The 12500-nt window shown below is 46.0% G+C and overlaps 1 protein-coding gene across 2 annotated transcripts in view; it reads right to left on the reverse strand.

Moving 5' to 3' along the window:
* Nucleotides 1-12500, reverse strand: part of ches1 (checkpoint suppressor 1) — a 63446-nt gene that overhangs the window by 16138 nt on the left and 34808 nt on the right. For both annotated transcript variants that reach the window (XM_056294665.1, XM_056294666.1), the window contains exon 3: nucleotides 5313-5464. In XM_056294665.1, the coding sequence (XP_056150640.1) occupies nucleotides 5313-5464 (152 nt within the window). The remainder of the gene's footprint in view (nucleotides 1-5312; nucleotides 5465-12500) is intronic.

Below are 12500 nucleotides of genomic sequence, written 5' to 3' on the forward strand. Positions count from 1 at the left end.
TCCACTCCTCCGAGCTGTCCTGGTCACTGCTCCATCCCCTCTGCCAATCCGGGGAGGGCTGCAGACTACCACATGTCTCCTCCGATACATGTGGAGTCGCCAGCCGCTTCTTTTCACCTGACAGTGAGGAGTTTCGCCAGGGGGAGGTAGTGCGTGGGAGGATCACGCTATTCTCCCCAGTTCCCCCTCCCCCCTGAACAGGCGCCCCGACTGACCAGAGGAGGCGCTAGTGCAGCGACCAGGACACATCCCCACATCTGGCTTCCCACCCGCAGACACAGCCAATCGTGTCTGTAGGGATGCCTGACCAAGCCGGAGGAAACGCGGGGATTCGAACCGGGATCCCCGTGTTGGTAGGCAACGGAATAGACCGCTAAGCCACCGGACGCCCCTCTTCCCTGCAATGTTACTGCTTTCATTCATAACAAAGCCTTACCGGCATTTTCCTGAAACGTTACATGGTCTTGAGGTGGGTAATTGGCGGAACGGATTTCCCAGAATATCCATCTCTGCTCCCATTCACACATGATCCCAAGCAGGGAGCATCCCTGAACATTTCAGGGAAAGGCTGCATGCATTTATCCAAGGGGGCTGCTCTCTGCTGGTCCACAGGGCACGCATGTCAGTGGTCTACATGTTGTCTATCTGTGTCCGACTGCACAGCACTTGTACCCATAGACAGGCAAGACAGACGGATAGAGATAGTCAGCTGACGACAGCCAGAAACACTGGAAAGCTAACATAACTGGGGCAAATGTAGGGACAGACAGACAGACAGACAGACAGAACCAGAAAAGACAGACAGGAGAGACAGGGCAGGAAAGGAAGGTTAGCATACAAAAAGAGAGGAGCAGATTGGCAGCTAAGGTAGGCAGACAGTGTGGGATGGACAGACAAACTTGTGTCAGACAGGGACAGACAGACAGATATGAGGGCAGACAGGCAGAGGGACTGGCATTCAAATGGATGGAGAACAGCTAGAGGACATGTATGTCTATAGAAAGACGAGCAAAAAAGCAGGTAGCCAGACACAAAGAATCAAACAAACAGACAGTAAGGCAAACAGATATTTAAGCCAGGCTAAAACATTTCTCTCTCTCTCTCCCTCCCTCCCTCTCTCTCTCCCTCCCTCCCTCCCTCCCTCCCTCTCTCTCTTGCTCTCTCCCTCCCTCTCTCTCTCGCTCTCTCCCTCCCTCACTCTCTCTCTCCCTCCCTCCCTCCCTCTCTCTCTTGCTCTCTCCCTCCCTCCCTCTCTCGCTCTCTCCCTCCCTCCCTCTCTCTGTGCAACAGAATGGGAGAGCCTTATGTGTAATATGAGCCTTGTTTTATGTTGTGCTAAGCTGCCGAGTGAGAGGATTTGGACGTCTGCACTTCTCACACTGTTGTTCATACCTTCCCTGATGTAAAGGAAAGACAGACTCGAAGCAGGTACACACACACACACACACACACACACACACACACACACAAAATACAAAAGCACCAAACAAATTTCTGCCCCGAGCCACCTGCTGTTGCCATGGAGAGTTGCCATGTTGCGTTGCCACGGCGATAACATATTTTTCCTGCGCTAACAGCCTGTCTATTTTCCCCGCTTCCCCCTTGCCCACCCACCCCCCTGCTCTCTCTCTCCCTCTACACACTATCCTCCTCCCTCTCTCTCTGTCTGTCTGTCTGTCTTTCCCTCTCTCCCCCCTCTTTCTTACTCACTACTCTTTCAACAAGCGGTTCCATGGTGCAACGGCACCTGCCTCATGGTGCATGTGTTGCCATGGCGGCATTTCCGTTGCCACGGCAACCCTATGCATTAATCTGCTGGGCAAGGGCTAAACTCGAAACTCGTGGCAGGAGCTCGTTCAGCGTCTCCTGTGCTTTATTCTCCAAGGGAAAGGGAAAGGGGGGGGGAATGGAGGGAAGGACCTCCTCCTCCTTCTTCTCAAGCTCCTTGCCCCCACCTTTCCCTCTATTCCTCCTTTCCACCTCTCCTCATTCAGTTGCTGATGGGGTGTGAAGGAATGCACCATGGGGCTGACCTCCTACCCAGCATGCTATGTTTCCCTTCACACAAACGTCCATGCCCACATGCGTGTGCGCGCACACACACACACACACACACACACACACACACACTAACCTTATGGAAACTCCATACATCTCTTGAATATGTCGGCGGCAGATGCATCATACGTGCACACACAGACACACATATAGATTCATATGCCCCCAACATGGCCACACACATTCATTTGGACTTGCATGTATTTATACTGTACATGTTTCGACACTTGCCAGACACACACCTAAACACGGACACAGTTAGTTAAATGCATGTGTATGACAGAAATGCAAAAAAGTATGTGTCACCACACATGATGCAGCTTGAGACTCACACTCGCGTACATACTTTTATGGACCCTGACAGGCTAACACATGCTCATAAAAACCTGCAGACACACACAAGCAGGTAATACACACAAATACCAATATACAGCCTCGTTCATACACGAATACACACACACACACACACACACACGCACACAGACGCACTCCCAGTGATCTGCAGGTGGGGGCTGAATGGTTTGTTGTGAGTTATTATGGTCCATGAAAATGTGAGAGGTGTGAGAGAGGGGGGAGCGGAGGACAAAGAGAAGCAACCTCATCTCTCCGCATTCCTCTCCCTCCCTCCCCATCACTTCGTCCTGTCTCTCTCTCTCTCATTCTCTCTCTCCCACCCTAACCAAGTCTCTACCCCCCCCCCATTCCCCTCTCTCTTAGTCTTTCCATCCCCGTTTCGCTCATATTTCTTTCCTTCCTTCTCCACCACCATTCCTTTACCACTGAATCTCTCTCTCCCTCGTTCTCGTTTTTGTTTGGCCACTCGCTACTCCTGCCTCATAACCCTGCTGTGTGTGTGTGTGTGTGTGTGTGTGTGTGTGTGTGTGTGTGTGTGTGTGTGTGTGTGTATGTGCGCGTGTGTTCGCTCTTGACTGCCTCTCTACCCTTTCTCCTCAATCATCTTCATTTTGCCAGTTGCAAAGAACTGCTTGTGACAGTCCTTGACCCTAACAAAATAGACACACTGCGCACACGTGCGTGGTCATTACCCTTGCTCCCATAGCATCCTTGACACCGAGAGGGATGCCGTGTTAGACCGAGTCCATGTTCTGCGCTCCACACAGAGCATAGAGGTGTCTGTGTAACACGGTGTGCACATGTGCACATTTGTATTCCATCCCCATTCATGGGGTTACACACTCACGCAGTTGGCAAGTCTCCGACGTGTGTGTGCGTGCAGCCGCGAACCCGTATGTGTAACATTCACTACTCACAAGCGGGCTGCACCCTCTGGGTATCATGTCGCAAGGGACCCCGGGCTCTGCTCTCACCAGGAAACGGACTCTCCTCCTTTTCCTTCTCTACCATTTCTCATTGCGTGTTAAGATGCAAATGAGCACCGCCGCTGACATCCCCCCCCCCCGCCGCCACCCAACCCAACTCTCCTTCCCCCCTCGCCCCCCCCCTTCCCCGCAATGTTCAGAATCTGGCCTCCAATTTGTTCCACTTCCTCATACCTCATTGTTCAAAATGACACTTTTACATTTTACTGTGAACCAATTATTCTGTCTTACACAGTCCGCTGGCTCTGCAAGCCAACCTGCCCGGCTAAACTAGGGGATTGTAGGAGGGAGTGGGGGGGGGGGGAGAAAGAAGGGAAAGACAACTAATCGTACCTCTTGCTGACATATTCACAAAGATGGAGAGAAGAGCTGGAAATGAGAAGAAAGATGAATGGAGAGGAGCAGAGTAAGCGAGAAGTGGAAAGGAAAGCAAAGCAAAGGAAAGGAAAGGAAGGCAAAGGAAGGAAGAGAAGAGAAGAGGACATCAAGGGAGTGAGAAGAAAGTAACACGGGGGGGGGGGCATGAGGGTTAAGGAGTGAAGGCAGATGCAGGAAATTTAATCAAATGATATATTGGTGGAGAGAGGGTTGAGAGAGTGACGAGAGAGAGGGAGAGCATAAATCACAGAGGAGAGCAAATAAAGAAGACCGACTACTGGATGCCCCCAGCACTCGTCGTATATGCCTGGGGATGAAGGGAGAGAGCTTGGGGGGTATTGAAAGAGAAGAACAGACAGGAAGATGAGTAGGAGAGAGGAGCACTCCATACCGATGGGGCGGGGGGGGGGGGGCATGACAGAGCAAGATAAATACGAGAAAAAAATGACAACGCAGTAGATCAGGTGGGCACAACGGAGAATGGCACAGAAACAAAAGCAGAGAAGTAGTAAATGACGGGGGGTACTACAGCATGAGGGAGGAGGGGGACGGCAAGTTCAGCAAAGGAAAAACCAGAGTGTAAAAAAGTAAAAAAGAGCGTGTAACAGAGAAAGAGAGAGAAACGGCAATGGGCCGGGGGTGGGAGTGGGGTGTCTGTGCGTGTGTGTGTGTGTGTGTGTGGGGGGGGGGGGGGCTGGTGAGAAAACGGGTGCAGGAGTGAACGAGCCAACAACAAAACGACAAGAACGAGAATCGTAACACTTTTACCTGTGATGTGCCCGAGGGTAAGGGAGGATAGGAGGAGGGATGGAAGGATTGTTGCATAAAAGCATCGAGCGAAAAGACTTTAGAGAAGGGGAGGGAGAGTAGGCAGGCTCTATAATGCCCTAGGCCCAGTGGGTGGATAGAGAAGAGAGCGAGTGAGAGAGACAGAGGGAGAGTGAAAGACAGAGAGAAGGTGGGAGAGGGATGCCACGCTGGGTGGAGAAGCTGAACAGAAAGTAGTGCTTTACCTTAAATGTGCCTGAGGTGAGGAATGAGGAAGATAGCAGACAAAGAGCCGGCGTTTAAGTATATGAGGATCGAGGCTGGAAATCAGGGCTCCTATTGAATTCTATTAGCCGCTAGAGATTATATTAGCAAGATCTTTTCCCTCAATCAATCAGCCAACCAACCAACCAACCAACCAACCAACCAACCAATCAATCAATCAATCAATCAATCAACCAACCAATCAATCAGTCCCTGAATGAAAGTCTGATGTTTATGTCTTACCTATGGTGTTAGGTCTGAGGCAAGATGGGTGGGGAGGTGGAGGGAGTCTATCTATCTGGCTCAATTTAACATATGTCAATGTAATCAATAAAATCAAAATCAAACCACGAACTCAGCCATGCAGTCTATTAACCAGCAAGCCTGCCTGTTAAGCCCCAAACAGCCATTCAATCAATCAATCAATCAATCAATCAATCAATCAATCAATCAATCAATCAATCAATCAGCGGATGGAAGTGTGTGTGATGTACATGTGTTTACCTGTGGTGATATGTCTGAGGCAAGGTGGGTGGAGAGGTGGAAGGAGTGGCCAGGCCAGGGGAGTACGGGTGGTAGGGCGTCTTCTTCAGCGCCTGGATCAGGTTGTGTCTGTACTCCGGATCTATGGACCACAGCGAACCTTTACCTATGCTCTGAGATGAGATGAGATAAGAGAGAAAGAAAGAGGAAAAAAAGAAAAGAAAACATGAATATGAGGGCGGGAGAGACAGAAGAAGAGTTAAGAGGAACAGAGACAGCAGAGAGAGAGAGAGCGAGAGAGAGCGAGACACAAAGAGAGAAGGAGGCTAAGAAAAGGGTGGGAGGGCTATTATTGAAAGTGATAGCGGGCTCCTCAAACACATCACAAACAAAGCACACTGACCTCAGACAACAAATCCAAAGCCCAAACACAAGCTCTGAATCTGGAGCTTGGGCCGGATGCTTATTTACAAAACTGTCTGTACACACAGTGCTGTGCTCCAACGGAGATATGGAACTTGGAAAAAAAAAAGGAAAAAATACTTATGGAGGGGAAAAACAGCTCTCCGTTGGTGTTTCACGCTGTTGGCGAGTGGCAAAGTTAAAAAAGAAAACTAACCCAAGAAAAAACACGAACCTCATGTCCAGCACACATTCCCATATTCCCATGGAAGATAACACTCCGAGGAGTGAGAATTAATACATTCTCAACGCCTCCTCCCTCGATATTTTCAAATCCGCCTCAACTCTGAAAAACCATGAAGCTTTTTTGATTAAGACAGAGGGAAAACTCTTTAACTTTTTCCACTCCAGAGGCGATGGTGGTGTGTATTTTTAGATCAAAGCAGCTTCCCCCTCACCTAATGAAGCTGATGACTCCCCATCTTGCTGAAGCCAGCCTATAGATTACAGAGAGGGGAGGGATCTCTCTCTCTGTCTCCCTCTCTCTCTCTCTCTCTCTGTCTCACTCTCTATGTCTCCCCCCCCTCTCTCTCTCTGTCTCGCTCTCTATGTCTCCCTCTCTCTCTCTGTCTCCCTCTCTCTCTCTCTGTCTCGCTCCCTCTCTGTCCCCCCCCCCCTGTCTCTCTCTCCCTCCCTCTCACTGTCTCTCTCCCTCTGTCTCGCTCCCTCTCTGTCCCCCCCCCCCCCTGTCTCTCCCTCCCTCTCACTGTCTCTCTCTCCCTCTCTAAGTCTCTGTCTCCCTCTGTCTCTCTCCCTCTGTCTGTCTTGCTCCCGCTCTATGTCTCTCTCCTCCCCCTCTGTCTGTCTCTCTCCCTCTCTCCCTCACTCTCCCTCTCTCAGCCTACTCTGCCCTTTCATCTGCCTAGTCAACGGAGCAAAATCTGTGTGTGTGTGTGTGTGTGTGTGTGTGTGTGTGTGAGAGAGAGAGAGAGAGAGAGAGAGAGAGAGAGAGAACGAGAAAGAGGAAACAGGAAGAGGGACAGAGTGCAAGAAGTAAACCTGAACATTTTCCATATAAGCACACTTTTTTCCCCCACTGTCACACAATACAGCTAGCTACAGAGAACGTCAGGTTGTGGGAAGTAAAAACGCCATTCATAGCCACCGAAGGGAATCTGATCATTAGCTAAAATGTATTAAGCGTATAAAGTAGGCTAACCATCTGAGATCGTATATGCTCCTGCAGAGGCCACACAGTCTGATTTCAAATTCCTTTTTAAAAAATTGTGTTTTAGTCCGGAATCTGTGATGAAGCACTACGCTACCCACAATCCCTAAAGTGAGTTCCACCAATCGGTGATGTTACTATTACCATGGAGCTAGAAAGCGACGCAAAGTTGTGCGGTTGGTCAGAACTTGACAAAGTAGCGCCATCTACGTCCGCTAGCAACCTGCTCCGCCATGTTTTTTTTTTAGTCAAACGTGATGTGGAGACAAAAAAAATACACAAATCACAAAATACTAAGCTACAATATATACAAGAAAGCATTAAGGAATAAATGCACACGACTGAAAAAGCTGGTTGAAAAGGAGGGGAAGGGGGATACAATGAGGTTGTTAGCCATCTTTCTATGTTGTTTATTCCCTCTTAAAAAGGTGTTGAGCGCAGTCTTAAGCCTTTTGTCTTTTTTTTCCTGTTATTCACAGTTTTTGCCCGGAGACAATTGTTATAAGTCCATGATTCATCTCGTAGCTGGTTAGATTGGGTCAAGGCCTTAGACTTCTTAAATATAGAGACTTTCTGAAACTTTCATTGACCCCGGTGGCTGAAAAAGTAGGCGGCCATGTTTCAGTTTAATAATCATGGAGATGAGGAGTCATGGTTCGTATTCTTCCATTGTTCTGCAAATAACAGTGCACGTCAGCCTGATGTCAATTCTCACATTTCTATTACCCAACTGTGGTATTTCATTTGAGCAATGACCAAAAAATAAAAAATATGTCTCTCTCCGTCTGCATACAGAGGCTACTTCCTGCACTGAAATTCCAGTTAGCACAGAAAATGTCCATACCAGCCCGCTTCCACAACAGGAAGTGAATTGGCTAACATTAGCTAAACAGGTTTATACAGCAAGCCATCAACCTGACCTTGAAAATATGAACATCTAATGGGATGTCTGTGCACTGTCGTTTCCTGTCCACGCTGTCTGGATATGTGCACTGGTATGTCAGTCTTGTTCTATATCCGCCATATGTTCCTGTGTTCTGCTGTAGGTGTGTAGTATATGTGTTTACGTATATGTGTGGGTGAGTGTTTGTGCCAAGCTCCCTATGGAGTGTGATATTACCAAGTGTGGCCTGCTCCTGGGAGTGCTTCTATTACTGCCAGCAACGCCTCTCCTGGAGAGCATGATATCACAACCCACACACACACACACACAGTGGTGACCCCCACTAGGCCAAATTTCCCCTTACACCTCAAACCAGCTTGCCGTATCAGTTTGTGTGTGTGTGTGTGTGTGCGTGCGTGAGCATGTGCCCGCCTGCCAGCCGATTAAATCAATGCTCTCTGCAGAAGCGCTGTCTGCTGGGCCTTTGCTAGCCTCAATCAGCTAGCCAATCAAAACACTCCGTCTCTAACCTCCTGGTCGATAGGCCAATCAGAGGGCTCAAATCACAGGAAGGGTCTGTCACCTTGGTTATAGTGGTCTCCTTGGCAACAGGCTACAGGCACACTCAGCAGTTGGAAGGGAGAGACGGTTTAGATGACTTCACTTCCTGGCAAAAATCATAAAGTTAAAAAAAAAAAAATCAATTACACATAAAAAAAAAACCTTTTTGTCTGGGGAGGCAATGTTTTTTTTCAAAATGGTTAGGTCAGTTCCATTGGAAGAGTTCCTTAAAAACGCTTTTTTTCCACTTCTGGTTCATCAACTGCACGTTTTGAAAAATGCCAAGAAAAAAAAGTGGCCTGGAAAGTGAGAGGGAAAGGAAAAAGGGGTGTGTGTCTCGAAGATGCAGCGGTACTTAAGATCGGAGGACTCTCTCTTTCAGCATCTCTCCCATTTTACACTGAAACAGAGGACCGAGAGGTTCGACAGCCTTATCAATTCACACCGCTGGCTGTGCCGACATCAGCTCAAGCCCCTGAAGCAGTATCAAAGCCTTCAGGGCCCAAGGCGATGGAAGGTTGAAAGAGAGAATGGGATAATTATCAGAGTGGTATGACATGCTGGATTATAGATTTGGCAGTTTAGTGCTTACAGTATTCAAACTATTTATGAGGTTATTCACTTTCCTACATTTTATATCTTGATCTTGGACTGATCCAAAAAAAAAAAAGAAAAAGGGATTTTTATCATCTTAATTCTTCTGATTGGAAAAACAGGGTGTGCACTGCAGGACATTTTCCTCAACAGAAGACATGTGCTATAGGGAGGTGGCCAATCAATGTTGTTGAGTACCGAATCCTCTTTACTACCAAATTTGCGCCTTCAAGGCCGACCCATACAGAATACTCAACACCAACGGTAACAAGGTAGAGGTGAGAGCAATTTCCCCACTTACCAAATGAATCCAAAGGAGTTGAATCAAGTGCAACTGGACTTGGTATATATCCGTGAAGACGTTTCGCCTCTTGGATGAGAGGCAAAACGTCTTCACGGATATATACCAAGTCCAGTTGCACTTGATTCAACTCCTTTGGATAACCATGACCTGGATGAATGAGAACATTCACAGACACGTTACCAAAGGAAGTTGAATCAGTTAATTTGGATGCGTTTATTGACAGATACGTTTCATCACTCATCTAAGTGACCTCTTCAAACTGACTGCGGGTATCCCCGCCCTTATAAACAATACAGTTGCATAACGACCAAAACCAACAATCGGTTTCATATGCAAAGAGCCGTGACCATTAACTAGGGTTTTAATGGCCATGTGTACTGTTCATAGAGGATTTAGGGACGTTTGCAATCACAGCATTGTAAGATGGCAACAGATGTACTCTTAACCCCCCCCCCTGAATTTCCTACTTAGATTGGATTTACATGTGTTCAACCCAATCGTGCTACGAAATCTTCAGTATTTCATCATATATTTGAGCTGTGAGTGCGTGTGAGAGAGAGAGAGAGAGAGAGAGAGAGAGAGAGAGAGAGAGAGAGAGAGAGAGAGAGAGAGAGACAGAAAGAGCGGGAGACAGAGAGACAGAGAGAGAGAGAATGAATATGGGGCTGGTTATTATGATTTATGCCTTGATCTTGAGGAAATAGGCATTATGAACAACGAAATTCTTTGAAATGCTGTACTAAAGGCCCGGACTCATACATCTGGCCATTTAGATGTTTTGTGAGTATATAAAGGCATACAAACAAGTTCATAGCCCAGAGCTCAAAATGTGATTTAGGGTTTAATTTCACTTCAAGGTAAAGCTTGGGGGTTTAATCCTCTTTATAGGTTCAAATTTAATGGTACTGCCGGGAAATGGGGATGTTTGAAGGATAAGCAGGTAATTGCTGATATCTTTGTGGATATCTGTACAATATACTGCCTTTCCTTGTCATCCAAGTTCTTCTGATATTTTCCACTGAGCACTTTTGATGGAGTTTTGACTGGCCACAGATTGTTATTTCATCCTTGCTTGCTGCACTTCACAAAAGGGATTAGAGAAATGATCATATTATGGTGTTATTAGGCAACTGAAGTTTTGTTCTAAAATAAAATATTCACCTTTTGAAAGGCTGACACATGCCCTTGCAAGACAATTACTGATATCCTGTAAAAAGAAAGAAAGAAAGAAAAAATCTGTAAAGCTTTCAGGTTCTGAGCTAGGTTGAATGCATTGCTCACGAAATAGTAACATGTTATAGCACCTGTAATTTTTCTGATCATGTAACAGAAAAAAAACATCGCATTTTTCGTTTTTGTTTTTTGGTCAAAAGTGATACCATATTTCCAGGACTAAAAGTCGCCCCGGCGTATAAGTCGCACTCAGCAAAGAAAAGAAAAGAAAAAAGAACGCGTTCCTGTGAGGAAAAAAACCCCTATATAAATCGCTTCGGCGTATAAGTCGCATTTATATGGCGGTCCGGTATTTTCAATTGAGTCACAAGATTAACAGTGTCATCTAGTGGCCTTAGTTGAAATACAGTGTATTCGTCAGACAACATTACATTGTATATAAATCGCTCTGGAATATAAATCGCAGGAAATCCGGTGAATATAGTGGTTTGAACAGAAAGCCCTCCAGCTGAAATTTTCTCATATTGTTGCTGTTATGACTAGTTCTTGAGGTAATACTAGTTGCAATTGCACAATGCTGTGGCAGGGTTTTTTGTTTGTTTTTTGTTTTGTTATTTTCTCTGGGCTAAGAGGATAAGGCAAATAAAGCAACAGCAGGCCCAACCCATCTATTTCAAATTTACCAAACCTCATTCTATTTCTAATGAGAATAGTTGGGGGCAAAGCAGGCAAAGCTCCTATATATAACCCTTCGCATTAATCAGTATGGACGACCCCAACATCTGTACGGAGAGGAGGCATGTACAGACAAAACATACATTAAAAAAAACAAAAAACCAGAAAGTGAAGAGAATGGGGCATAGAGACAGTCACTCTGAGCGAGCGAGAGGGAGAGAGAGTTGAGTGTGTGTTGCCAACATCTGTTTCCTGTGTTATATAAGCTGTTGGGGGTTGGTCTCCCTGGGAAATGGGAGATATTAAAATGTCCTGCTGCCACTGACCCTAATACTAATGCTAGAATGCTACTGCTACTATACTTCGAATACCAGAAACTGAACGGCGCTGTGAATTCACCTGCATTCAAACTTAAATACGCCTCATACCATTCGAAACTTTTATAAAGACGGAAAGTCTCCTTTTCAAGCTAATACACAAAGCCCATTACCAGTTTTGTCAAACTTGGATTACTAATTCATCTACCATTCACCTTTCCTTAGTGAAGAAAAAAAAAGAGGCAAGGAGAAATTCTTCTTCTTTCAGCTCTGGGCCTAACTGTTCAGTCAACCAGAATACTAATGGAATATACCTATAAGCCACTCTATTCCCAGCACTAACACTACAGCTCTTGAATATTTAATAATCATTTACACTGGTAACTGTATAAAACATCATTTTACCCACATTAAAGACCATTTCATATCGACTACAGCAAGGAGAAAAAGTCGATCTCGCTTTCAACTCTCTGACCAAATGGGATTAAACAAACCTTAATATGATAATGCACCACTGTCACTATTCAGACAGTGTAGCTGTAAACCCTACCTCCATTCAGCTACCGTTAATCCTAATACAGATGTACAGAGACATGCTAAACGTCAGAATAAGGAGCTTAGTTGCCTGTACGTTTTAAACTAGCGTCAGTTCGCCTTAACGTACGCCATTTACCGGGTCCTCTAATTTAAAGTGTATTTAAATACCATTGGTTTTTTCGGATAGGTGGCCGGAGGTAGAATTTAAGTACTAACTAGCAGCACTTGACCCCTAGTGGCACACGGGACCACCAATACTTACTTTTATTTGAAGTAATATATGAAAAGGAATCTGATATAAAACTGCAGAAATGACCAGAGTACTCTCCGAGTACTGACTAACCTCAAAGATATGGCGCATACTCAAGTTATTGTTCGCTATTTTTTTTGCATCGGTTGCTGTAGTAATTATTTTCAGTTAACCAAATAATGTTTGAATTAATGTTAACATTCATTTCTTTAGAACCACTGCATGTTTGCATATACGGTTTATACGACTGTTTGCTGGCAGTACCTCGGTTTGTATATATTATGA

Source organism: Lampris incognitus, chromosome 15 (assembly GCF_029633865.1).
Source record: "Lampris incognitus isolate fLamInc1 chromosome 15, fLamInc1.hap2, whole genome shotgun sequence".
In the NCBI taxonomy this organism is placed as follows: Eukaryota; Metazoa; Chordata; class Actinopteri; order Lampriformes; family Lampridae; genus Lampris; species Lampris incognitus.